At 51.0% G+C, this 26,990-nt stretch overlaps 3 protein-coding genes across 3 annotated transcripts; 2 read left to right on the forward strand and 1 right to left on the reverse strand.

The window, feature by feature from the left end:
* Positions 1 to 493: 493 nt before the first annotated feature.
* Positions 494 to 9,092, reverse strand: MDH2 (malate dehydrogenase 2). Its single transcript, XM_066333228.1, has 9 exons — positions 8,935 to 9,092; positions 6,821 to 6,989; positions 6,000 to 6,083; positions 4,958 to 5,067; positions 4,308 to 4,433; positions 3,584 to 3,661; positions 2,350 to 2,449; positions 1,772 to 1,923; positions 494 to 796 (listed from the first exon to the last, which is right to left on the reverse strand). Exons 1-9 carry the CDS (start codon positions 8,992 to 8,994, stop codon positions 665 to 667), a joined length of 1,011 nt encoding a protein of 336 aa, XP_066189325.1. The 5' UTR covers positions 8,995 to 9,092; the 3' UTR covers positions 494 to 664.
* Positions 9,093 to 9,231: 139 nt separating this feature from the next.
* On the forward strand, positions 9,232 to 19,675 carry STYXL1 (serine/threonine/tyrosine interacting like 1). The gene is made up of 9 exons (XM_066333229.1): positions 9,232 to 9,354; positions 10,299 to 10,360; positions 10,835 to 10,964; positions 11,285 to 11,341; positions 12,245 to 12,390; positions 13,732 to 13,877; positions 14,918 to 15,012; positions 16,685 to 16,794; positions 18,907 to 19,675. Exons 1-9 carry the CDS (start codon positions 9,252 to 9,254, stop codon positions 19,036 to 19,038), a joined length of 981 nt encoding a protein of 326 aa, XP_066189326.1. The 5' UTR covers positions 9,232 to 9,251; the 3' UTR covers positions 19,039 to 19,675.
* Positions 19,676 to 19,945: 270 nt separating this feature from the next.
* TMEM120A (transmembrane protein 120A) lies at positions 19,946 to 26,887 on the forward strand. The gene is made up of 12 exons (XM_066333236.1): positions 19,946 to 20,066; positions 22,098 to 22,216; positions 22,666 to 22,782; positions 23,194 to 23,253; positions 23,887 to 23,982; positions 24,246 to 24,335; positions 24,669 to 24,734; positions 24,878 to 24,939; positions 25,141 to 25,233; positions 25,814 to 25,878; positions 26,491 to 26,559; positions 26,642 to 26,887. The coding sequence occupies exons 1-12, from the start codon at positions 19,992 to 19,994 to the stop codon at positions 26,753 to 26,755; spliced, it is 1,026 nt and encodes a 341-aa protein (XP_066189333.1). The 5' UTR covers positions 19,946 to 19,991; the 3' UTR covers positions 26,756 to 26,887.
* Positions 26,888 to 26,990: the final 103 nt, after the last annotated feature.

Consider the following 26,990-nt stretch of genomic DNA (forward strand, 5'->3'; position numbering starts at 1 on the left):
ACCATCTTCTCGCAGACATTTATTTTTATATTCACAAGAGGATGAATGTAAGAGAAATTTATGGAGATGCTAAATCAAGGCTTTTGTTCCTAACTAGAAAGAAGTCGCTCTCAGCACTTTAATTATTGTCTTAGCGCAGGACTGACGTTTCAAACGCTGTGCTCTTTCACCAACTCCTTTAAAATCAAATTACACAAGAGGTTAAGGTAATACAAGGTAACAGAGATGGTGCCACCTCCTGAAAAAAAAACATCTTTTGGATCATTTCACTCAGTTATCCCTTGTGCAGCCCCTACACCCATCTTGATCTGGTCACACCTGGTTCCCAGTGGCTGTGCTGAACAAGGAGCTAAAGCCAGGCAGCAGCAGAGCTGGGAGCAATCAGTTCACCCCCTTTCCAAGGCTATTTCATCCCTGCTGAAACCAATCCCCTCTCAGAGACCTACAGCCTCCACCTCCCAAGGGGCAAGCACACCAGGACAACTCCACATGGTACACTGAAAAAATGAGGCCGTTTTATTGATGATTAGACTCTGCACTGGCAATAAGCATCAAGCTAATACAGACAGACTTCAATCAAAGCATGAGCTTTGATTCAGAAGTCGTAAAGTGACATGATGCCTTAATAAATTAAGGAAGTTAATTCCTCCCCGTCATCAAGTCTTCACTTGAAGTTCTTTGCAAATTCCTCTCCTTTCTTAATAGAAGCCTTCAGCTCAGACATGGCCGCAGCAACCATCTTCTCTTCAAAGGGGGAGAGCTTGCCAAGGCCTAGGTTCTTCTCAACTCCTTTTTTCTGAGGGAAAGAGGATTTAAGGATTAACCATTCATTGAATGACCTAAAGAATAGCTTAACAGCTCTGACTAAGTATTATCCAGCTGAGACAGAGACCCAGCCTGGCACCTGTGTCATCTCTAGTCTGCCACCCTGTGCTTCCTGGAAAGACTCAGAAACCTCTTGACTATCTGTGGTAACTTCTAGAGCCCTCACAGACTTCTCATTCACTGCTCACATGTGTGAAACCAGATGCCAACCCAGCAGCTCCTTCAAGAAGAGACTGACACCAACGGATCCTTCCTAACTCCACACCCACCATCTGGCAAGAGCATCTCTGGTCTATGTCCTTTGCTTGCCATCTCAAACTGCCTCAGAGTGGCACTCCCAGGTTTTAAAGATGGCTACATTCCCTCTTAATATCCCTCTGCTTCCATGCCCTCACCAGCCTGCCCTAAGACAGCAAACACCACCCTTTGTATCCCAGCAGCCACAACAGGGCTGCAGCACAGCGTTTTCTATCACTCCCCCAGGGTATGGGTGACAAAAGGAATACTTCTTTCAGAGTTCAGCAGAGGTCCTGAAAGCAAGCTGTTAATCCTAATCCGTGCTGTAGCTCCCCATGTGCCTCAGTTTCTGAGGATTTGCTTGTAGCAGATCAAGCTACAAGGAGACAGGATTGCTGACTCTGATTAATCATATGAAAGCCCAGAGTAAACAGGCCTGACTTGAGGCAGGCATGACCTCTTAAGCCAAGTCTGAACCTCTGGTTACTCAGTGACCTGCAGTCTAACAGCAGATAAAAGCAGCAGCATCCTTGTCAAGCTGACCTATGTGCCAAAGTATTATATCCAAATATTGCAGACTCTTAAAGGCACACTCAGCTGTTTACTCCAACAATACCCAGGCATTCAGCTAAACTGAAACCACTGAGTTAAACCCACATGGCACAAGCAGTAGCTGCTGTTTATAAGGCTTGTGATGTAAAGCACCTACCCCGAGCTGCAGAGGTGTGGAGAAGTATGGGACCTCTGTCACGTCCGATCGAACAAAGGCACATTCAACAACCCCCTGCTTTCCACTCATGGCCTCCAGCAGGGAGAACACAAATCGAGCACCAGCATAGGCCATGGACAAGGTGGCAGATCCTGGAAGAGTTAAACCACTCTCAGAACAGATCACGTTGAAATCTGATACCTACTTTAGCATCAAAGGTTTCTATAGTGGTGTGTTTACAAAACAAGAATAATGCAGTGTCCTTGACTTCAAGCTCACAGCCAGTTAGATAAAGCAGCAGCTTTTGGCCAGCTACATGTATCTAATTGACCAACTTATAAAAGAAACAGCTTAATTTGACAGAGAAGATTCTTTTAAAGGTGGTGTGGGGTCAGTTAATATTTAGTCTTACATACTGAGCTGTTTCTAGTAGCACAGCCCAGGCAGCAGCCGACATAGCAGAGCAGTGAGATTGACAACCAACAGTTCCTAACCTGTAAAGGAGATTAAACTGCAGAGGACTGCAGCCCTGCAGATAGTCAACAAGAATTACTTGGAAGCTTTACTCAGGAACCCACCTGCTCCTGCTTTAGCTTGGACAACTTCAGTCCCAGCTTCTTGAATTCTGGCTGTAAGCTTCTCCAGCTGATCCTGAGGAAACTCCACTTTTGGTGTGCACTGGATGGGAAAAAAGAAGTTACTACCAATACCAGAACTCCTCCAGATTTAGAATAAAGCACACAATACTTTTTGTACCACCGCAGTTGTTACCAACAGTTGTCAACTGGACAAAATGTGTATCCCCAGCTCACAGCTTGTGTGACACTGACCAGCTGCAAAAGTCATCAGAGCTGAGGTTACTGCATGGCCTGGAACAGAAACCCAGCCATGCCCAGCTTCCTCAGGGACAAACTGCAACTTCACAGGCAAACCAGAGCTTGCCATGGTTCCTCACTACTGTGCAGTCCTGTGCACTACAGACACCCTCCAGGCATTAGGAATTTCAGAAAGTCATCTTGTAAATATTTGGATCACTGTGGCATTATGGAAGTTGAGCCTTATGAAAGATCCAGTTTCCCAGCAGTATTTAGGAATTCACTGAACCTTCAGTTACAGCTACACCAGCTTAAGCATAGCTTAAGCACAGTTGTGTCTGTCTCAATGGACTGTTTAACCAAAGCACCTCTCAGCATTCAACTGCTCCAAAGCCCTTGCTTTCATTCCCAAGAAAATCCTTCTCTAAAGGATACTTTATTCCCCACTTAGAGCACAGCTTTTCCCCCTTTGTTATAGATTGCTCCTTGGCCAGCATCTCAGCATCTCCCCATGAGACTGCACCTGCTTTAGAACTGCATTTCAGCCTGGCTGAAGGGCCAGACTACCAGCCATGGCTGGAACAGGCCTCCCTGCACAGCCTGAGCTGTGCCTTTCAACGCTGGAGGTCTGGGTGGGGTTTCCAGTCCATCACAGCAAAATCAATTCCATTTTTCTCCTGAAGCCAGGTATTCCTGTCATGAGATACCTGTCACAAACAGTGCCAGGACGCCTGAACACTCACACTACTCCTCAATTCTTATCCTAAACTCCTTTGGAGGAAAGCTGGAACTGTTTACACTACCCAGACGGGTTCAGATTTAGATTGCTGCCTTCCACCTTATCCTCACCCCCATCCCAAAGAGAAAGAAGCCATGAGAGCATGAGAGACTCTCTGTGCTCTATCCTAGCACACTACCTGCCATCACAAAGGCACTTTATATCAACCCTAACATGCTGACAAGTGTGCTGCCACACACAGCTGTCCCCCTGACTCACCTGAGAGATCAGAGGGATGATGGTCTTCCCAGCGTGGCCACCAATAACCGGAACAGTTACTCGAGCTGGATCCAAGCCCTAAAGGAAACATGAAACTTTCCAGCTGCTGAGGCACGTGGGCAAGAAGAACAAGAGAAAACACCACACTTCTCTCTGCCCTGGAGATCAGGACACACAGGGCAGGAGTTCCAGAGGTAGCTGCACTCCAGGGACAAAGCCACATCTCCAGGGCAGAACTCTGGGTTACTCAGATCACTTCACACAGTTACAGGATATTATTACTGCAGGGCTGGATAAAGAGCAGCACAACATAAACACCACCAGGGCTACTAAGAGCAGTAACGAGTTACAGCTCCTGATACTTTTTAGAGTATCCTGTGACACACAGCAGAGTTTGACTTGCAAACACACACCACAGCTCAACCCCCTCCTCTGGTTGCATGGCAGGGTTGGGAATGCCAAGGGAATTAAGGCCAACACATAGCTCACTTGCAGGGAACAGCTATGAAAAGGAAAGGTCAAAGTCTCTTGAACCACATTTTGCAAGAAACCTTATCTTCAGGCTCCTCTAAATAAAGGAGACAGGGAATCACTGCCTTTGCCTTTAGCTGCACAGAAATCCGAGCTCCTTCAGCTCTCTGCAGTGATTTTGGAAGCACCTCTTTATAGGTCTGATGACCAAAGCAGTCAGTATCCCTCCCCCTGCACATTAACCATGACCTGCCTTTAGTTCAGCCACAAAAGTATTCGCTCTGACGATGTCCAGTGTCGTAACACCAAAGATTTTGTTGGGATTATACACACCGTGCTTCTTGAAGACTTCTGAAGTTATTGGGATGGTTGAATTTACCTACAAGCAAGAATAGGCAAACACTGATTAAAAGCAGTTTAATAACAAAGCCAATGCATGAACTTAACAGCCCAATTAACAACCTGAACTATACTTCCAATTCGGAATCAACTGTAGCCAATTACTTTAATGCCTAAATTGAAGAGCAATTTACAGTCAGGCTGGAATAAAAATCATTAATTTTAAATAGCCATTAAGACAGTAAATTGGGTCATTCCCATTACAAAAGCTCCTCCCTTAGTGAGCTAAGGCTTTTATCCCAGGAAATACACCAGCTTGCATTATAACCAGTCACAAAGACTTGGAGATATTAAGCGTGTTTACATCCAAGTTTTCTGTGAATTAAATAAAGCCAAGAAAAATGGGTTAGTAGAACCAGGCTCTTCTGCAAATACACTGCAGACTTTAAAGATACTGGTGAAAACTGGCAGGAATTTGGACTACTCTAGTATTTAGTATACTCTAATATCTGGACATTGGTGAGGTTTTTTCACTACATTTCAATGCCTTCAGAAAACACTTACTGGGTTAGAAATAATACAGATCATGGCTTCTGGACAGTTCTTTGCACAGGCAGATGTCAAGGAGGCAACAATGCTGGCATTAGTGTTGAACAGGTCGTCACGGGTCATACCTAAAACACAGCCAGGGCAGGATTTTAAGTTACCCACAGTTACCATCATGGGCAGGAAATCCAATCAAAATCCAATATTCTGCTCTGGACAGACACACATCAGCTTCTGGTTTCACAGATCAAGAACAAATCCTCCAGTTGCAGTAATGAACTGGCTCCACAGGCAACTCTTCTGATAAAGACATCAGCCCAACCGTCCATTGTCAGAACCCACTTCACTGAGGCTGCCTGAAGCACACTGTGACCACACAACCCACACCAAGTGGTGCTCAGAGCAGCACAACTGCTTCCAAGATAAATCCTTCTCCCTCTTTTAAGTCACTTCCACAACTACAGTTTAAATGTCAACTGCTGCATGCAAAATATTGCTGGTTGTGTAAGTGCCACCCCCCATTTCTCTTGCAGCAACTATTTTAACCATGAAAAATGAAGGTTTAGGAAGAGCTAGACATTAAAGTCTAGAATTCTGCTATGTTCCTAATAGGATACTGGAAAATAGAGTGGGAATGGAGCAGGTCAGAAAGATTCTAGGAAGGTTTGACAGCACTTATTCAGAGATGCCTCAACAAGTTGCTGCACAACTGACACAAAACAAAATGGATTATTTCTCTTCTGCTGAGAAATGAAACAAAGAACCAGTTTTTACTCCTTGAGCATTGCTCTGGGACAAGAAACACTAAAGGAGATTTAGGATCACTTGCATGAAAAGTCTTTGCAGCTCAGCCCCACGTAAGGACTCCAGAAATCAGTTTAGCCCATTTCACAAGGGACAGTCTAAGAGAGGCTGAAGGAGCTGCCTGATCCCACAGGGAGCTCTGGGGCAGGGGCACAAACAGACACACTCCAACAGACACGGCTCTGTTTGAGCAGCACAACTGCAGGCATCCACTTCAAAGCAGCCCTGGGGCTTTCCAACAAAGAGAAGAATCTACCTGGTTTTCTTGGGACTCCTGCTGGAATAACAACAACATCACAGCCCTTCAGACATTCTGGCAACTGCTCAGGTCCCATGAAGCCTGAAATGGAAGATGTTCAGGCATTATGTTTTTGACAGTTATTCAACAGCTGACACTTTGAAGTACAAAATCATGCCCAGAGGCATCCAACTTCTCTTTTAAAATCTAACCTTCAATTTAGACTTAATGCTGAAAAGCAAAGAAACACAACTATGGATGGATCACATCTGATGTTTTATTCTTGTTTCAAAACTTCCAGAATGAGAGTGGTGAGAATCTCACATTCACTTGTTTTCCAAACCCCCAGTTCCTCCTGCTATGTGTATCTTACTCTCCAAAAACCTTGGCACTAGAGTCAGTGCCCTCAAAGAATTGCAGACTGGCACAATCATGTAAAATGTCACCTTCTGGTGATCTTCAGATAAAAGAAAAATGAGCAGATTCAGTTTTGATTAAATCAGAATCTAAGAGAAAAGCAGCACATGGAATTCACGTGGACACTCAGGGAGTGTTAAACCTATTTCTAGTCAAACTTTTAAAATTCAACGCTCTGAGATAATTTCACTGAATATCTCCTGCCAGATGTCACAAATTCCCCTTCAACAGTGCAACCACAGCTCATTTTCATCTCCATACCCATCAATCTAATCAGCTAAACCTTAATTAATCATTCACTGCTTGAGGAAAAAAGCTACTTAAACTGATACTGGGCTTCAGGATCAGTGGGTGAAGATTTCCCCTCACGAGCAATTCAGGGCACTCGGGGTCAGAGCCCTCCGGGAGCATTCCCAGGGTACCTTTGACATTGGCTTTGGTCTCGATGTGGCTGAGGTCGGCTGCCACGCCCGGGGTGTGAGCGATGTCGTAGAGGCTCAGTTTGCTCACCAGGGGGCTGTTCTTCAGCAGCAGGGACAGGGGCTGCCCGATGCCCCCCGAGGCCCCCAGCACTGCCACCTTGGCATTGTTCTGTGCAAAACAGAAGAGAAACACGTTGTGGAGCTGTTCTGGCAGTTACCTACCCCTGCCTGCCCACCCCCAGTAGTGACCTTGGGGGATTTCACCACTCTTTCTTTGCTTTTAGTTCTGTTTCTCAATTTTTTACCAAGCACTATGCAAACTCGATAGTCTAAGCCTACAGAAAACGACCCTCACGGCAACCTCCCCGAGATCCTGCAGGTTTATTGGTAGCACAAGTTGGAGGAAATGGTTACCTGTGATCTGAAGCTCAAAAAGGAAAGCAAGGCTAAGGCAAAGGAACCCAAAGGATCACCCTTCTCCCAGTGGAAATGTCTGCCTGAGACTAATACCTGCCACCCTGTGGGCCCAGGCCTGATTTAGGGCAAATACGGTTCACAGTTTTTCTAGTTTATGTTGCCAGTATCAAAAAAATATGCCTTCCATTTGGCAAATCAATACATTTCATGGACTACAAGAAATGTAATAACCACTGCACATACGTGAAGAAAATGTTTACACCTGATAAAAATCCAAACCAGTGTCTGCAGATACCTCAGGATTGAGAACATTAAGTGACTACAGTTTCTATCTTTGATCACATGGTTGAGAACCAAGTAAAATCAACTCTGCTTCGTTGCCCTGTGAACCAAGTTTATCCTAACTCAGGTACTGACTGGCAGGGTGTGATTTCTTTCACAAATCCCTGTTTGGAAAGTGTTGCACAGGAGGAAAGCTCCTTCCAGGGGCAAGAACAACCTCAAAGTGAAGAAAACTTTCCAATGCTGCCAAAGTGACGGAAAACTCCTGTGGAGATGCAACAAGCAATTACTGCTGAGAAAGCCATTCTTTATCACAATCTTACCAGATAAAAGCCATTAATAGCTCCACGTCACTCCATGAACAGCTTAATTACTGCGCTATGATGGGAAATAATCTGCCCAAGAACTCTATCAGGCTAACCTCAGCCCAGTTTTCTTGCTATTGTAACAAATATCATTTTGCATAAAACTCTTTAAGGGGAAGCAAAGTCTGGCATGAGTCACTGCTAAGCCCCATTTGTGACTGAGCTGACACTGCGAGGTCAAAACCTCGCTGTTAATAAATACAGTTCCCATGAAAAGACTCAGACAAGGTTCTCCTGTACAGCATATAGCAGCAATAATCACTCTTTACATCCCACCGGCGCTATTAACAGCGGATAGAGGTCGGTCTCTATCAGCACAGTGGATTTCGGCACATGAAGGATTACTGCTAAACCCCAGTCACCAGCTTTAGTGGTGGAACGCAGGGGTATTTTTGCACTCGAGGGAGGAAGCAGCAAACCCACCACCCCCTGCACACCATCAGAGAGAGGGAGTTCGGACAGGATTATCACACCCGCAGCCCGGCTGGAGCTGCTGGGCCGAGCCCCGCAGGGCCACGGCCCCAGCACGGGGCTGTCAGCGGGCACAGCCCGGCACACCCAGCAGCGAGACCCCCGCGCCCTCTCCCCTGCCTGAGGCCCCGCCACACGCTCCCAACCCCTCCCCGGGCTACACCCGAGCCCTGCAGCCCCTCATTGAGGCCTTGGGCTCCTTCCCGGCCCCTCAGCGAGGGGATGAAGGGATATGGTCCTCCCCGGGCACCACCGGAGCCCCGCAGTCCCTCACCGGGAAGACTCCGGGCTCCACAGCCGAGGAGGACCGGGGCTGCTTCCCGGCCTCGCAGCTCTTCATCGAGGGCCTGCGCTCCACCGGAACCTCGCAGGAGGAACTACGTCCAACCGCGGCCCTGCAGGCCCAGATGGAGGACAACCAGGCCTGCACCCCTTCACCGGGCACAGCCCGTGCCCCACAACCCCCTCACCGAGCAGCACCGGGGCTCCTCCCTGCTTCCCCCCGAGCTCCGCAGCAGCCCCCAGAAGCGAGGAGGAGGAGGACGCGCGGGGCGCGGTGGCGGCGTGCGGGCCGCGTACCTGTGCGGAGGTGGCGATGCCGCGGCGCAGGGCGGTGGCGGTGCTGAGGCGGGACAGCATGGCGGGCACGGCGGGGCGCGAGCGGCGGCTGCGGCGGCACCGGTGACTCCAACGACCTCCAGGGCCTGCGCTGCGCCTGCGCGGCCCCGCCCGCCGCTCTCGCGAGACTGCCGCCCGCGGCGGGAAGGGAGGGGGGGAAGTCTCGCGAGATCCCGCCTGAGGTAACCGTGGAGACCGGCGGGCGTCGCTGCCGGCGGCCGCGTGGGGAGGGGGGTGCGTGGTGTCGCGATAGTCGGCGACAGCCGGGCGGATGGGGGATGGCGGGGGTGATGTTCTGCGAGCCCCGACAGCTCTACAACATCATCAACCAGTACCGGTGGAGATCGCGGCTGACGGAGCCCAACTACTTGTGCCTGCTGGGTGAGGCCGCGGCACAGACCTGTCCCTGCCTGCCCCTGTCCCTGTCCCTGTCCCTGTCCCTGTCCCTGTCCCTGTCCCTGTCCCTGTCCCTGTCCCTGCCTGCAGCCAGGCACCGTGCTCAGCAGATATCCTGAGCCAAGGGGGCTCGTGAGGAAAAGCACACACATCACTTCTCGTCATTTCTGAGGCCTGGCACTTGGGACCTTCCTCCCATCCCATTTCAGGTGCCATGACCTGGTGCTGCTTTGCCTTTCCTCATGCTCAGCTCTCCCTGCTCTCACCAGTCCCATGGATACACACTCTCCCCTGCTGCTCCCAGAGGTTTTACAACTGGACTAGATTTCTCAACCATTACACAAAGATTCCTCATAACCACTTCCATTTTGCATAGTGCCAATACTCGCAGAAGGATGCATGATATTGCAATTAAATGTTTTGGTGAGGGAGTTAGCCAGTTTGGGAGTGGGGTTGGGGTCTTTCCAGTGCCCTTCTCCCCAGCTCTGGAGCAGCAGACGCAGAGCTGCTGGACTGGTCAGAGCAGGCACAGGGCAGAGCACAGGATTGATGCTGGGAATGCTGCAGGAGCACACTTGGGTCAGGACTAACACTGCTGGTTATCACTTGGTGTTGCACACAGACTCAGATCATCAACCCTGGAGTTTGTTATACCCACACCAGAAGGCCTCTGTTTCTAAAAAAACCCCAAAAACTAATCACAGAATCATCAAGATTGGGAAAACCTTCAAGTTCATCCAGTCCAAGAGCTGACCCTGCAACATTATAACCTCCCCTAAACCATATCCCCTAGTGCCACATCTCCAAATCTCTTTATCTGAGTGATGCCAGTGCCTGAATTCCCACTGACAAAATACAAAGAGCATTCCACCTCTAAAAGCCAATTGCTCTGTCTTGGTTGTTTGTTTGGGTTGGTTTTTTTTTTTCAGATGCCCGTTCTCAGCGTGAATTCAACGAGAGCCACATTATTACAGCCCAAAGGATTGAACTGGTGAGGGGATTGCTGTTTGTGCGAACCACCCCTGGATTTAGCAATTAGCAGGAAACCCAAACCGGTTTGAAACCCAACGGGGAAACGTCCCAGCCCCTTGCCCTGCCTCGGCCGTGCCCCGCGGCTGCCACTGGGGGGATGTATTCTGTCACCAAGCAAAGGTGGCTCCAGCAGCCCGGAGGATTGGCACACAGGAGCCGAATATCAGGGAAAACATTGCACAAGAACTCACGCAGTGCAGCCTTGCCTCACAAGGACAGCTCTGGCATCTGCACCGCTGCTGCTGGTGGAGCAATCGGCGTGATTTGCATCACTCCTGATTTGTAAACCGGGGCTGTCAGTGTCCTGTCCACCCACGCGTACAAACACGAGGCGTAGCTAGAGAGTTGTAACTCACAAGGTGTCAGGAGTGCTGGTGCCCCCAGAGGAGAGTGGAGCCGTGCTCCTGATGGGGTTGCTCTGTGATTTTGGTAGAGTCCTGAGGGGGAGTACCTGATCCCGAATACCGAGGCGCTGGGCTACGTCAGATTCTGTGTGGTGTATGACCTCGACACCGGCATTTTTGGCTGCACTGACTATGAGGAGGAGGAGGAGATAGAAACAGGTACGTGTGATTCATGTCAGTCCAGGCCTCACTTCTGGACAGAAAGTCTTCCCATTCCTCATTTAATTTTGTGAGCTTGTTGGAAGAGAAGTAAATGTTCCCAGTTTTATGTGAAAAACTGTGCTCTGCCTCATTTTTTTTTTCACTGTGCTGTGTATGTTCTTGGGCTTCAAAAATCCAGGTTTTATTTCAAAGCATCCTGGCAGCCCTGGTTTCCCATCTGTGGATGATCCTCTGAAGCTCCCTGTTGCATTTGAGGAAGGGGTTCTTTATTTGCCCCATCCCCCTGAGATTTGGCTTGTCCAATGATTGCCTTTCAGAGAGCAGTTCTTCCTCAGAGACTGAAAGCGGCAGCTTAGGTTCCACATGTTCCCAGAGTAAGTATTTCCTTCTTTGAGGGTCATAAAAGGCTTTCCCTTCATGATATTTAAAAATATTTACTTTGGATGGGGGTGGTGATTTGATGGAGTTCACCAAGAAATGTGAAGTGCTGAAAAGTTTTCCATGCCATTGTTCAGTCTTCCCTTGAACCATGGAAGTGTTTGGCTTTCACACATCCTTTGGCAAGGAGTTCTGCTGTGAGCAGAACCACTTCTGTCTGTTTGAGCTTTACAAAGGCTACAGGAGCTCTAGCAAAGATTTGCATCACTTTTTAAAGGAAAAAAAAAAACAAGTGGGGGTGTGAGGGGAATGAATTAAAGCAAGCAGGTCCCTAAATGCTCAGTGGTGAGGCAGTAAAGGGAAGGTGTGGAGAATTAGAAGTGGGTTTCTATTGTGCTGATCTATTTCTAAAGCAGACATAGCTGGAGGGAAGCAGTATGGATTTCCTAGGAGGAGGAGCAGCCATCTCACATAATCTACTTCATTGAGGGAATGTGTTAAACATTTGTGAAAATTTTTTTAAGACACTTCCTTTTTTTTCTCTGTTTGCCTAAAGCAAACTAAAGAAAAGGGCCTCCATAAAACCAAGATTATTAAATTTAAATTAATAAAACTTCCCTATTATGGGAACTTACTACAAGCATTTTCAAAAGAAAAACGAGGAGAGAAGAAATCTGGTCCTAGAAAAGAAACCAGGAGAAGAATAAAAGATCAGGATGAGAGGGGAAAAGCAGCAACCCCTGTAACTGACCTGCAGCAACAAGTAAAGAATAAGTCGAGCTTTTAACAAAAGTTTTCTCCAGAGCATCAGATGGAATGAAAAGGGATTTGCTGAGGAAGTCAGGGGGGCAGATGGAGACCCTGAACCTGCCCAACAAACAACTCTTTGGTCTCTTTAGGTGCTGGGGAAGGAGACGCCCTCCTCCACGCCAGAAACTTGGAGCAGTTCACCCGCCACCCCGTGCTCCTCCTGAAGGGAGGGTACAGGCGTTTTTCAGCTTGTTACCATTTCCTGAAGAGCCAGAAGACACTGTGGATGCCTCAGGTGAGATGAGACTGATTTCCAAGTAGAAAACTCATATTCAACCCATGATGGCTGGTGAATTCAGGTTAGATGGTGTTGCAAACCTGGTATCACAGTCATTTCAGACAGAGGAATTAAATGTAATTTGAGTTACTGTGCTTGCTCTGAGTCTCACCACTGATTCTTTTACAGCCACACTTTCCTCTCTTCTATTTCGTGAAAGGAAGTTCATGGAAACAAGCTGGGAATGTTCCCCTGATAACCCCGAAACTGGCCCATGGAGAGTACAGATAACTGAACAAACAGTAGCAAATGATGACAAGAAGCAGGCTGCTCTCTCACACGTGGTTATCTGGCATAGTACACAGCAAATGTTTTCAAGCAGAAGTACAATTCCTACCAAGCACTGTGAATCATGTCTTTTCAGTGGGAAAGGTCACAAAGCAAGTGCTAGTGCCTTGTTTCAATAGGCCCAGGAAGAAAACAGCCATCCACTCAAACACTGGTGTCCTGATTGCTTGGTTTCACCTATAAACGTCAATCTATTTAGCTTATGAGGAACAATTACCCTTTATTGCACATTTAGCACAGGCAGGGCAGGTTAAGGTGGTGCTGGACAACAGAGCGTTTAATTCCAAGGTGTATTTTGTTCCCATTGTTCCCTTCTGGTTCCCAGGAAATAGCCCATGACACAGTGCTAACCTGTGGATGCCACAGCGCAGGAGAGAAAAATCGATTCACTTTGTGCTGCTCTGTGAAGGGCAATTCACTGCTGAGCTTCCTCCTCAGACTCAGCTGGACAAAGGCCCCTCTTTGCCTCTCAATTTAAGCTTTAAATTGTTAGACTGCTCCTTTGTGCTCCTGGAGCAGGATCCAGGTACCCCTTAGGGATATCGAGGCACTGCTGGCTGCTGGTGTGTTTTCCTTCTCAGCCTCCACACTGCCAACACCGGATGCAGCTGCAGATTTGTGTTGGGCCACTCCAGGGCACCTGCAGCTCTGCAGGTGGCAGATGATTTCATTTAGCCTTGCAAACAGTAACCACGGAGAACATCAAACGAGTCTGTCATGCTGCAGCCCCTCCAGACAATGGAAAGAATGTATTCCACCTCCTGTTTAGTTGGAGTTTGCTTCAAGTAACGCCACAACAACAGTGAGGCTGTTAATTATTCTCAGTAAAACTAGCAAAGACTTCAATATACGGCAAATCCAGGTGATTGAATGAATCATTACACTAAAATATGTCATGGGCTGCTGACTAAGTGCCTGTTCAACTCTTCACATTACTTCTGTTTAAGAACTTAGTGAGCTAATGGGAGCAAAGACACTCTCTAACCTGAGCCTATGGTTTCTTTCTGGCAGGAACTAGACACCTTCCAGCCATACCCTGTAGAAATACTGCCTGCAAAGCTATATATGGGCAATTTCAAGCAGGCCAGTGACAAACAAATTCAGAAAGATCTGAAGATCAAAGCACTGGTCAACGTCTCTGAACAGCCTGTAACACTGTAAGTTAAACTGTTCAAGGCTTACCCTCACCAGTGTCTGTGATGTGAAAAAATGAGGTGACACAGAGTTTATTGGCAGAGGAGTCTGTGCCTGTGGCCTTCCAAGGAAACCTCTGTGCAGACTCCAATGCCATTTCATGCTCGGTTTTCTAATTTCTGCTCCAGACTTAGCACAACAGCAACACAGTCCTGCAGCCCTTGACCGTGCCACAGGTGAATTGGGTAAGAGGAGGACTGGGAAACCCTTGGTATGTCAAGTCTATCACATACCAGCACTCTTCAGGAAAAACCTGTATCTCTAAATAGCTTTCATAGCAAAATGTTACCAACACATCAGTGTAAAAGCTAAATCACCGATATGTCACATTTTGGGTCTTCCTTCCTTACCTTCTCTGTCCATGACCAGTCAGCTCGGTCTGCAGCCTTGCTGGAAATGCAATTTCACACAGGAAAAACTCAGTGGCATTTCTCAAGGTGGTGACACAAACAAAGTAACAAATGCAGTTACCCACCCCAGGACATGTGCACCAGCAGACATTTGTCATGCCTTTGGCTCCAGAGAAATGTCTCTGCACTGTGGGTGATATTCCCATGCCCTCTGCATGATGTGCTTCCACATTTTGGAAATTCCTCACCAATTTTTTGCCCCATGAGTTCTCTGAGTCTGTGGAAGGAGGAGATGCTGCCATAGAAAACCACACGAAGTAAACTGGGAGGCTCCACAAAACAGCCAACACACACTCTGTGAAAGCACACCAGCTTTCAGCTCATCTGTTTTCATTTATCTCTCTGTAGGTTATCTGTCTGTAGGTTAAGGCATCATTGCTGATACCACTGAAACGGAAAATCAGTGATTAAACTGGTTCTCTGTTACAAACATCTCTGTGCCTCACCATAACAAATCCCTTATCATGTTAATGATGACGATGATGAAAAACTCACACGTGCAACAGCAAACAAAATTATCACCTTGCCTCCAATAAACACATCTTGTCAAGGCTGCTTCTCTGCTCCATGTGCTCTGTGTGCTCTTTTTCCAGGTTTGCAGATGAAGGTAAATCCCTCCATATATCTGTTCCAGATTCACTCGAAGCAGATCTTTTTTCTTCCTTCCCCACCATTTCTCATTTCATAGGTGAGTGGATCCCGATCTGGAATTCCTGAGCCCTTGCTCACTGTAGGACATTAGATAGGAGTGACAGGAAGCCCAGACAGGAGGGTAAGCAAGCCCACACCCTGATGGATACCAGAGCTGCCTCACTAACCAGCCTGATGGACAGAGAGGAGATTTTACAGGGCATCTGACTCCGATGTCCCTGCTCACTTTAAAGGATACCTCACTCTGATAACAGGGAGATCTCCACCCATTCTGAGAAGGCTCTGCAGCAGGGTATCTACCAGGGCTTCATAGGATTCTCTCTTACTCCTTTGCAACAACCTTTTGACTCTCACCAGCCCAAATCTTCAGCCACCAGAGCTTTATTTGAACCTGTGTGACAGACATTAGAGAACTCAGCACGAGGCATTGATAGTCTGTGATTTGTGGTGCAGACCCACTGTAGGGCCCAGGAAGACTTTCAGGTTGGGCAGCATGAACCTGCCTTCAGCTGATTACATCAGATAGGGCAAGAAAAAACACACTCTGCAGCTCAGCTCCTGCAGCTGCACAGCAGACATGGCTCCTGCAGCTCCATCCTGATGCTGTCCAAGCATGCTGTTATCTTTTATTGTGCTTATCAAATAACAGCTGCCACAGAGCAAGGCCCTGCTGAGCTGTGCTGGACAGAGCCAGAAACAAAAGACCACCCTGTCCCCACAGACCTTAATCCAAGTACATGACAGACATGACAACTGCACACAAAGAAGCGATATTTGAAGATATAATTTTGTACCCTGAACTGAATTTCATTATTTGGTGCACCTGAATGTTGACATTCACTTACTTGCCTTTTATTGTGCCTCATGCACATCCCAGTAGTTTCCTTCTGACACCACACATGGTTTGTGGCTGTTTCCAAACCAGACTACAAGAGTCTATTAGCTGCACTTGTGGAAGTGTTCCACTGTTTATCTGATAGTGGAACTGTTTACTTGGCAGTGGAGAGCAGATTACTCAAACCAGAACACGAGACTAAAGCTCTCCACATACTCCAAGAGGAGTGTGCATGTCCTCATGCCAGGTGTATGTTGGAGTGAGGCCAGTTCTACCCAGATCTCAGGACAGAACTAGTACTCACAATACAAATGACTTTTAAAATGCTGGCTTACTGCTTGGGGAAAAAAAAAGAACAAACAAAACATCTTGACAGCACAAAAAGAAAAGGCTTTGCTCTATGAATTCTGGAGTTCAGTTGCTAATATTTTAAAAACATCATTCTATCCAGAGAGGGAGAGAAAGAATTAAAAGGTTATTAATTAAATATGCAACCTTCCAGGCAAAATAAAATTTCAATACCTTTAGAGCTGTTTGGGGAGAGTTTGTGATGCTGACCATAGCTGATAGGTCATGAAAGGCCATTTCTCCTCAGACCCCTGATGTGAAACTGATGTGTAATGAAGCATTGACTGGTCATTGTCATTGGTGCTGCTCTTCAAGGCCATGTTTTAACTGTGGATTTTTAGGAAAGAAAATGCTTACAGAAATGGGAGCTGGCAGTGCCCATCTGCTGCTGTCAGGGCTCCTGAGGGCTCCTGTCTCTCAGGCTGCAGCCCCCCTGTGTCAGCTGTCACCGAATTAGTGCTTGACTCTGCCACGGGAAGCTCCGTTTCCCAGCTCACTAATTTGTGATTGGCATTTCTTGCCTCAGATGCTCAGCTGGACGTGGGAGCAGTGCTGGTGTTCTCCAGCCTGGGGATAAGCCGGAGCAGCACAGCCACCATGGCCTATCTGATGCACTCCTGCCGCTTTTCCCTGCAGGTATGTCACTGTCACAGTCCCCACAGAAACCGCCTGTGCTCTCCACTGCTCTTTCTGAAGCCTCATTGCTGTCATAATAAGGCATTCTCTGTGATTTCATGCACAGTTTCCACCTGATAATGGAGCTGATTATATGATTTGAGATTGCATCTTCTTTAGACCATTAAGGAGGCGGCTTAGGTGTGATTTTGGATCTGTGAGTCCTTACTTTAGAATTTGTGATATTTTTGTTTCCCCTACTTAACAAAAGGGCTAGGAAAGGAAAGCTGTGGATATAGAACATGGTATTTATTTCCTGGATTTGAAGAAAAGAGTGGAAGCTACTGCAGTTAATCCTATCTCTTAATTCCATGGCCTTAGAGAAGTTCAGAACCCAGTGTTTGCAGTGCTCTCATTTACCATTGACTTCAGCACTGACTTCTTCCAAAATCCTTTTTTATTTCTCCAGAAGAAATCCCCTCCCACAGACGCTCCTGTATAGAAATGTGGAATGGGATAATACTTGCCCAGGAGGGATGTAGAGGTCAGATGACCAGTACAGGCTGTTCCATAGCTCTGAATAATGAAAGAAATTAATGAAGGATGGCTGGGAATGGCCTGGCTGTGCAAGAGCCTGGTGGGCTCTCCCCTGGTGCCAGGCCTTTCTCCCTTTGCATACAACACACTGGCATCATCTCCTGGTGCCTCCTAACATGGAGCAGGAGAGTTCCCATGGCAACTGACCAGCCTCTCCTTAAAAACCTCACCCTTGTTTGGAAAGTTCAGGAGCTTGGAGGGATTGATCCAAACTTCACTAAAGCTGGGTCTGTATCTGATAAGGTGATTGATTTTGTGCAAACATGCCCAACATAAGAGGAAAGCTCTTTCCATGGCTGTGTGCCAGTGGGTAATTAGAGGCTGAGGGTGCCAGCAGGGCTCAGGGTTCAGTCCCTGCACTAACAGGGCTGTGATTGCTCCTGCAGGCTGATAACAGAATGCAGGAATCACAGAATGTGCTTCCAATAGCAATGCAAAAGTCAAAGGCTGAGCCTTGCCATTCCTCTCAGTTGGCATCAACAGGTTGGTCTCAGCATTTTACTAAATGCCAAAAAAAAAAAAAAAAAAAAAAAAAAAAAAAAAAAGAGAAAATATTGACAGAGCAGTGCTTGCCCACTGTTGGCTGGGCAAAGCTTTCCTGAGGGATTACCCTGGCAGACAAGTTTGTTTCTTGCAGACAAAAGCAGTGCAACAGATTTCTGTGTGATCCTCCAGCCAATCCAGGCAAAGATCTTTGAAAGCTTCCAAAAGGCAAAAGCAAGGCAGAGTTGGGATGTGCAGCCCCTGGTTCTATTAGTGGGCAATATGGGAGTAGATCTATTGAGTCCAGGGGAACCAGAGACACCCACACTATGGACTCAGAGGAGTAAATATTGGAATATCAGAGCCTGCAGAATCAGCAAGATTAGAAAAACAAACCAATGGAACACTATCTGCTGACCTTTGGTCTCATTTCACTTAAGCAACCCTCCAAGTGCAAGGGGCAAGCTCCTTTATGAGCAGGAAGATGAGCACTGACAGGAAAAGCCAGGGATGGAGCTGGAGTAATGCTGGTGGATCTGCCCTGTGTGTGTCAGAGTTTCTAGGTGATTACTTGGAGTTAACAATTAATTAAGATAGCTGTAATTAATACAGTGGGATAACTGCGAGGTCGTAACTGCTCTGCCACATCAGGTCATACCAATCCAAAAATGTGATAATCTTCATTGCTTTATAACCTTTATAGCTGATACTTCACTGCTTTGCTCATGATGAAGGAACAGCACTTTAGGGTAGAAAATCCAGGATTGCATTGCTCCATCAGAGTAAAATAACACTAAGCAGTGAAAGCAGCCTGAGCCGTCCTTGTATCCAGGGGAGAGCAGAGCAATAAAGGGAACAGGCTTCTCTCAGGTTCACATCTGGATCCAGCCTGTCCCGGCTTTGGTACCAAACTCTTCTCCACAGGTTCCTGCTGTCCAGTACAGGGAGCAAATACAATGCTCTGTTGACTGAAGTGTAGCTGCTTTGTGAAAATGCTCGAGAGTCAATTTCTGTTCAATTCCTAACACTCCTTTACTTTCCTTTTGTTTACAGAGAGCTTGGAAATACCTTCTGAAATGCAAAATGAACATGAGACCAAACCGGGGCTTTGTGGAACAGCTCTCAGCCTGGGAGACCCAAATCTATGGGTGGCCAATCACAGACATCTCTGAACCAAAATACTGACGCAGAACATCCCATGGGGAAAGCCACTTCCCTTCCCCCTTCTGGGGAGAAAGTTACTTGAACGCTGTGTGGAAAAAAAGACTGGAATGTAATGGAAAAGCTTTCCTCTTTAGCTCCATGTCATTTTGAGTCAAAATTTGAAGCCTCCTGGAGAAGTCACCGTGCTGGAGGAGGTGGCAGTTTGGGGAATCCAAGTCCTGCAGGATGTGACCCATTAGACACAGCTCGACTCTTTTGTAAACGAAGGGGATTATAACCACAGCCGTGGCGCAGTCAGTAGGGTTATCTCTGTAAAAGTCCATGGTATCCATGGTATGGAACAGTGAATTTAGAGTCTGACAGTGCCCACCTCCACCCCGGAGAGGTGACAACAGAATTTCCCCGTTCCAGAAGTCCCTGTGCCCTATGAGTGCCCTCTCAGCTACCACGGCTCTCACAGACTCGCTGGCCGGATTGTTGACTAGTCCACCCTTCCCATTTGTTGCCTTCTAATCCTACAACCAAACCTCTTGAGCACAGCTGGTAATTTTAAAGCCTCAGTGCTGTCACATGAAACCTAGACTCAGCACCCTCCTCTCTCTTCCACCACTCCGAATTCCGTTCTTTGACATCACAAAATAAAGCATGACAGAAAACACTCCCTGGCTTTGCCGCACTCCGTGTTTGGCCTTCGGCGCTGGATTTGGGCTCCTCATTCTGACACGACAGGGCCGGGAAGGCACCCCGAGCTGAGGGCGAGCCCGGCGCACCGGACACAGCCCGGGGCTCCGGCCAAGGGCTGCGATTTCAGGGAATTTCTCCTTTTCCAGGCTCCGGTCTAGAGGCGAACGCGGAATAAAGGAGGCCCCGCCCCCGAGGCCCCGCCCCGGGGCGTGTCCGGAAGGGGGCGTGGCGCAGCGCCGCCCGTCGCCGCGGGCCGGGCCGGGCCGGTCGCCGCCGCCGCCATCGCCGCCATGGCCTGGGGCGCCTCGCTCGCCGAGTGCCTGCGCGAGTGGGAGGAGCTGCAGGACGGCTACCAGCGCATCCAGGTACCACCGGCCCCGGGACAGCCCCGGCCGCGGGCTCGGGGGGCGCTCCGGCCGAGCGGGGCGCGCCGGGGTTACCGGCACCGGGGCTGGGACATGCCCCGCGGGTGCCCCGCAGCATCCGCAGCGGGTACCGCGGGCAGCCGGGCTCTGGCCTCTGGAGTGCAGGTGCTTTCCCCCCGTGTCCCAGCCCCGGGGTCCCAGCCTTGTGCTTTGGGGCAAAGCGTTTCGGAGCAGGGCAGGGGTGCCGGGCTGTGCCGGGGCTCGGGGCTCGGGAAGAGCGGGATACCCCGGTCTGATGCCACAGCCCGCCGTGGACGTGGCGTGGAGACCTCAGATCTCCCGGTTTTCCTGCTGGGAGCGGGGAGCGGCAGTGCCTGGCGTGGCACGGCCGGACGAGGTGCGCAGATGCCGTTTCACTCCGTATGGCTCCTCTCAGCCCGGCTCGGGGCAGCCCGGAGCCAGGCAGCCCCGCAGGGAAACCGGCCAGCAAAGCCGAGATCTCCCGGAATCCCGGCACGCTTCAGCCGGGCACCTTGTCCCGACAGCCGTACCCTGTCACCGCCGGGGCTGGCCGGGGGCTCCACGCCAGGAAGGTGACTTGGTGTCAGAGGTGCTTCCACCTGCTTTGTGTAATCCCCAGGGCGCTGCCTGCCGGGGAAGGAGTGGGCAGGGTTCAGCTCACACAGGGTCACCCAAGGGAAGGGTTGGCCAACCATCTCCTGCTGCCGCTCGGGTCACTCGGCTGCAGCTGCGCCCGTTCCCTTTCCCCCTCCTTCCCGCCAGAGCGGGGTGAAGCGGATGTTGTTGCGGACACGTCGCTGCTGTGCCCAGATCTGGGGCAAGGGAGGCTTTGAGAAACCTCCTCTTGCTCCATAAGGGTTGCGTGGATGTCCCGGGTCGCCCACTTCGAACCCTGCGTGCAGCCACTCAGCGGCGGCCCTTCCCTTTGGGCACCTCCTCCCGCGGTGATTCCTCATCCAGCCTGTCTCCGAGCGCGGAGCTCGGATGCTGGCACGGCTAAAGGGCTTGTCACAAAAGCCACTTGCTCACGAGTAACTCCAGAGCCAGCAGGAGGTGACTCTAGATGGCAGCAGGAAAGCTGGATGGGCAAGCAGGGAATGTCCTCGGATAAATCAGGGACATAAATCACTGCTGTGGAGCCGGGACTATGTGGGATCCGTTCCCTCCTTGCTTGTCACCAGAGGGAGAAGCTTTCTGTCCTCTGTTCTCGGTTTCACCCTTCCCCTTTGGGAACAACTTTAAAGATCTGGTGATCAAGTGGCCGATAAGAGCTACAGAGGTTAAAACTTTTGTGCCAAGGTCTAGTCCAAGGGTTGTTGTGAACAGCGTGTAATTCCGTGCTGGAGGTGGTGTTCAGGCTGCTGTGGCCAAGGTGAGGCTGTTTTCCTGCTGACCTGGACAAGCAGCAGCAATGATCCAGCAGCTCTCCCTTTTCCCTACTAAATATAGTAGAGAAATGCACCCAGCCTTATCCAGGTGTGGTTGGGTTACTGAGCACTTGGCTGCAGCCCTGCTGGGAGTCCTTCCTCTTTGTCCAGCTCCCTGACAGGCTCCCTCCAGCTTCCCAGGGCTGCTCAGGTGGAGCCCCAAGGCCATGAGTTGGGGCTGGGAGATCTGGAGACACCAAGAGCTACTCATCCTGTCCCAGCACTCAAAGCCACTGCTCTGAGTGGCCCACAGCTGTACCCTGGCCCACACAGCATTTATTCCCAAGTCTTTCCTATCTGCTGTGTGCAGTCATTGGTGTCCTGAACACGGGATCATCCTGTGGATAGCCTGCTTGGGGTCAGGGATGGGCATCCCCATGGAATCAGGGCTGGCTGCAGGCTGTCCTCAAACACACCTGGCCCTCTGCAGCCACCCCTCCTGTCACCCAGCAGCTGCACAGGTGAAATTAAGGACATTTTTTAACAAAGACATCATAACAAAAGCATAATTTTAACAAAAACATCACCCCCAAGGACAGGAGTGGGCAGGCAGCTATAATGCATGCTGGTCTCTCCTTCCCAGGACAACCACAAGCTGTACAAGCAGAAACTCGAGGAGCTGACCAAGCTGCAGGATGGGATCTCCAGCTCCATCGCCCGGCAGAAGAAGCGGCTGAAGGAGCTGTCACTGTCCCTCAAAAAGTGAGTCAGTGCTCTGTGACAGCACAGGAGGGGAGAGCAGCAAGAACAGGGCTGCTGAGCTCACCTCATGTGTCAAAGGCAAACCTCTCTGCAGCCAAGAGCTGTGGGGAGGCTGATCTTCCCCAGCCCCTCTTTCCTCTGCCCTGATTTGTGCCCCGTTTGCAGTTCAGAGCTTGTAGGTACCGTGAGCTACTCCCCCCTGCACAAAGCTCCCCCCATCCTTCCTAAGGGTGAGAGACCCGTCTGGCCTCACCCTGCTCCCTTCTCCTGAGCAGCATCACAGCCTGACAGAGGAGCTCACCCTGCAGATGGAGTTGTGGACTTGCCTTCAGTCCACCCTCCCTGTCCTTGGGGTGTCCTTGCCCGAGTCAGTCACCTGTGGAGGGCCAGCACGTGCTGATCATGTTGCAGAGGCTCTCCTGATGCCAGTGCCTGTGTTTGCTCCCCAGATGCAAAGCCCAGGCGACTCCCGAGCAGGAAGCGTCCATCCAAGAGACCCAGAGCCTGATTAAAGAGAGGCAGAACGTTTTCTTTGAGATGGAGGCCTATCTGCCAAAGAAGAACGGGTGAGAAGGCACCTCAGCACGAGTGGGGCACCAGGGCCACCCTCTACATCCCTGTGGCTGGGACACTGCAGGCACAGACCCAGAGCTGTCACCCTGCACCCAGCGGTGTCACAGCTGTGCTGCTCCACTTGGGCTCCCCAAGGACATCTGGGCATGAGCTACCCCTCACTCCTCTGCCTACTCATGGCCATCACTCATCCTTGGACAGTGGTTGTGCTCGAGGAGAAACCCTGGTGAACATCCCAGTGCTCCCCCACCTGTCCCCCTGCTCGTGGGAGGGGATTCCAGAGGGTTTGTGCCTGGCAGCTCCAAGTGGAAGCACCTGGGGACTTATCCCTGGCCCCACTGGTGGCACAAGAGGGGACAGCTCCATGGGCAGGTCCTTGTCCTGATGCTCTGCTCTCTCCCCAGGTTGTACCTGAGTCTGGTGCTCGGCAATGTGAACGTGACGCTGCTCAGCAAACAGGCCAAGTACGGCCCCTCCTCGCTGCTCCTCTGATTTGCCTGACTTGGGATCCCCTTGGCACCAGGAACAGCAGCTCCTCCCAGGCAGACACGGGGCTGGCTTGCATCACCTAGTGTAGATTCCCTTCCTGAGCTGTTTTCTGCATCATTTCCCAAGATTCAGCCAAATCCTTGGCTCCTCCTCACATTCCTGCCAACAGACTGGGATGGACCATTAGCTCTGACAAGTCTGTGGGATCCTTCACCGAAGCCAGACAGTGGATAGTCCCCTCCTCTTCCCTTGGGGAAACACCAAATGTTGGTTTTGGCTCCTGAGAGCCTTTCCCTTGCCAGAGATGCCCAGCCAGGAGCCTCTCCCCTCTCCCTCTGTTGCCCAATCCTCCCCTTGGAGACGTGCACATCGCAGTCTGCCTGTCTTCCCCACCAGGCTGGGGTGGTTTGGGGTGCTCAGACGTGTCCCAGCTGTGTGGAAGCAGCCTGATGTGCTCTGCTCTCAGAAATACCCCCAAGGCAATGTTCTTTCCCAGTGTGTCCCAAACTTCCCAACAGAACATCACTTTTACCCAGCCAAATGGGATGGGAGGACACAAATTTCCAGCAGCCCCCTTGCTCCAAGCCCATCCTTGTGCTTCCCTGCAGGTTTGCATATAAAGATGAGTATGAGAAGTTCAAGCTCTACCTCACCATCATCCTCCTCATTGTCTCCTTCTCCTGTCGGTTCCTCCTCAACTCCAGGTGAGTCTGGCTTGGTGCTGGGCAGAGATCTCCTCCCAGAGCCCCCTTGCCCTTCTCTCCCGTCCTGGAATAGCCAGAGCTGGACAGGAGATCCTGGTAAAGCACCTGGACACTGCCCTGGAGGTGGGGTGGCCTTTGTGGCTGCCGTGGCCGTGGTGGGTGGTGAGGAGCATGTCCCTTCCCTTGGGGTAGGGTGTCCCACGGGCTGTCAGGGTGCCTGTGTCCCCAGCCCGTGCCTTCACACCCCGCTCTGTGTGACGCAGGGTGACAGACGCCGTGTTTAACTTCCTCCTGGTGTGGTACTACTGCACCCTCACCATCCGCGAGAGCATCTTGATCAACAACGGCTCCAAGTGAGTCCCCCGGGCCCGGGCAGGGGCTGGGCCTCCTCTGCAGGGGCCTGTCACAGGGGAGCAGCTCCCTCCTACTCAGGGTGTGTGGCAAACCCTGCTGGGAGCTGCAGGAGCGGGGCAGGAGGAACCTCCCGTGCGGAGGTGGGGAGGGAAGGTGGAGCTGGAAGGGCCCTGGTGCTGCCCAGCCCCGAGGCCCCGGGTCCTGCTCTGAGGAGCAGTTCCCATCCGGCCCTGGGAGCTCTGGGGTGGCCTGGGCTGGGCTGCTCTGCTCTCCGGGCTGCCTTTGGCTCTGGATTCATGCTCCAGTCATGCTTCTCTGTGTCTGCCCTCCAGGATCAAAGGCTGGTGGGTTTTCCATCACTACGTCTCCACGTTCCTCTCAGGTGTCATGCTGACGTGGTAAGTCTGTGTCCCCTGTGCCGTGGCAGGGCTGCCTGGGCTGTGGGCAGCTCTGGCCAAGAGCCCACAGGTGCTGTGGGACAGGCAGGGCTGGCTGTCCCCTCCCAGCCCCACGTCCCCCAGCCAGCACTGTCTCTCCACAGGCCAGATGGGCTCATGTACCAGATGTTCAGGAACCAGTTTCTCTCCTTCTCCATGTACCAGAGTAAGTGCTGCCACGTGTGCTGGGGCAGGGACTGACCCCCAGGTGCTGAGCTCTGCAGCACATGGAGACCTGGCTGTAGCTGCTCACAGCTCTCAGCTCACCTGGCAGTTCCCTTGGCCTTGGGTGGCCTTTGTGGGATGGTGCTGAGGCTGGAAGGTGATCCCTGGGCAGCTCCTGACTGCAGCCATGCTCTCCTTGCAGGCTTTGTGCAGTTCCTGCAGTATTACTACCAGAGCGGGTGCTTGTACCGCCTGCGAGCGCTGGGAGAAAGGCACAACATGGACCTGACTGTGGGTGAGTGGGATGTCCCCTTCTGGTGGTCTCAGCCTGGTGCTCAGCTCATTGGGAGCTGTGGGTTCAACTGAAGGAAATGGTGACACTTTGATTTGAGGTCACTTTTATCAGTGGCAGGAACAATAAAAGCTACAAATGAAGCCGAAGCTCCCAGAGCAGTATCTGCCAAAGGCTGATTGTCCCCCTTCTCCTGCTCTGCTGGGACCATCAGCCCACAGCTGGCTCCCTCAGGATGTGAGGTGGCAGTGGATGTGGCTCTGAGCATCCCAGATTTCCCCAGGAAGCTCCTTCAGACGTAAAACATCCCTCCAACACCCCAGGCACTGTAGGCTGTCACCTCCCGTGACACCGAGGGCAGGAGCTGGTGCCAGCTGCACTGGAGCCCAGAGCCCTGGGGTTGCTGGATTAGGAGTCCCTGCACTGTCCCCCCTGCAAGTGCCCACAGTGAGGCTGCAGTGGCAGCTCCTCCTCAGCCAGGCACGGTGTGGGCACCCCCTGTCCTCCACGTCTGGAGGAGCTGGGCTCTGTCCCCTCTCCACCAGTCCCTTCCAGGTGCTCACAGAAACTTCGTCCTTTGCAGAGGGCTTCCAGTCCTGGATGTGGAGAGGCCTCACGTTCCTGCTTCCCTTCCTCTTCTTCGGGCAGGTGAGGCTGCCCCAGTCCTTGTAAGATGCCAAGAAGCCTCGGGTGGGAGTGGGATGTGCCACATTCCCAGCTGTGCCCAGTGGCCTGGACATGGCACAGACCCCACAGGCTGCCACAGCCACGTGATATGGGATGCCTGGGGCAGGGAAATGCTTCCAACAAACGCTGAGCCTTTCCCTCCAAAAGTATCCACCACCTCCACAGCTGGAGAGGGAGATGGGGAGGAGCTGGGGTGGTTCTGCTGAGTGCCCAAGTGCAGAGGGGCTGCAGTGAGAACCCTTCCAAAGCCTTTGCAAAGCCCTTCTGAGCTCCAGCTTTGAGCTGCTGCTGCAGAGGATCGAGTCCTTCCTCAGTCAGATGGTTGAGGCTGATGGCCAAAGGCTGGCCTGAGGCTTCCTCATGGCTCTTGGGCTCCAGTTGCCCTGAAACAGGAGGGATTGTCCCAGCTGGGGTCCTCTGGGAATGAGCCCTCTGGCCCTGAGCCTGGCTGGGGTTTCAGTGCCTCACACGAGGCCAGTGTGGGGTTTATACCCAGAGGCAGAACTGGATGGGCTCCAGCCTGGGACTGAGCCTCCTAAAGCAGCAGCTCCCTGACTCTCCTCTTTCCTACAGTTCTGGCAGCTCTACAACGCCATCACCCTGTTCCGCATGATCCAGCACCCCGAGTGCAAGGAGTGGCAGGTAGGGAGGCTCCTGGGAATGCCCTGGGAGGGGGATGCCCCAGGCAGGTCCCTCCTGCTGACTCCAGCCTCTCCTCCCACAGGTCCTCATGTGCGGCCTCCCCTTCTTCATCCTCTTCCTGGGCAACTTCTTCACCACCCTCCGTGTCGTCCACCAGAAGATTCAGAACAAGAACCAGGACACAAAGGAGAATTGAAGTGGGGCAGTGTGGGGGCCTGGACTGTTTCTCCCCACTGGCTCCATCCTCTGTCCCCATCTCCTCAATTCCGTCCAGACTCTGGTGTCTCATCCCGTTCCTTGGAGGCCCCGGGTGTGGGACAGAGCTTAGAGCCTGCTCCTGGACAGTCCATGTGCTCACCACGGGGCTGGATCCGTGCTGGAGTCACTCACCTGGAGTCAGGAGCACCCTGCACCTCCTGTCCTGGCTGCAT

Source organism: Sylvia atricapilla, chromosome 20, assembly GCF_009819655.1.
Source record: "Sylvia atricapilla isolate bSylAtr1 chromosome 20, bSylAtr1.pri, whole genome shotgun sequence".
Taxonomy (NCBI): Eukaryota; Metazoa; Chordata; class Aves; order Passeriformes; family Sylviidae; genus Sylvia; species Sylvia atricapilla.

Bases quoted from the DNA above. Each gene is read 5' to 3' on its own strand.
- STYXL1 (XM_066333229.1), top strand. From the start codon at position 9,252: ATGGCGGGGGTGATGTTCTGCGAGCCCCGACAGCTCTACAACATCATC. The intron at 11,342-12,244 runs GTAAGTATTTCC...TGGTCTCTTTAG, and splicing joins AGGTTCCACATGTTCCCAGA to GTGCTGGGGAAGGAGACGCC. The intron at 12,391-13,731 runs GTGAGATGAGAC...TCTTTCTGGCAG, and splicing joins AGACACTGTGGATGCCTCAG to GAACTAGACACCTTCCAGCC.
- TMEM120A (XM_066333236.1), top strand. From the start codon at position 19,992: ATGGCCTGGGGCGCCTCGCTCGCCGAGTGCCTGCGCGAGTGGGAGGAG. The intron at 20,067-22,097 runs GTACCACCGGCC...TCTCCTTCCCAG, and splicing joins ACGGCTACCAGCGCATCCAG to GACAACCACAAGCTGTACAA. The intron at 25,234-25,813 runs GTGAGTGGGATG...CGTCCTTTGCAG, and splicing joins CAACATGGACCTGACTGTGG to AGGGCTTCCAGTCCTGGATG.
- MDH2 (XM_066333228.1), bottom strand. From the start codon at position 8,994: ATGCTGTCCCGCCTCAGCACCGCCACCGCCCTGCGCCGCGGCATCGCC. The intron at 5,068-5,999 runs GTAGATTCTTCT...GCTGTGTTTTAG, and splicing joins AGGAGTCCCAAGAAAACCAG to GTATGACCCGTGACGACCTG. The intron at 3,662-4,307 runs GCAGGTCATGGT...TGTTTCCTTTAG, and splicing joins CTTTTGTGGCTGAACTAAAG to GGCTTGGATCCAGCTCGAGT.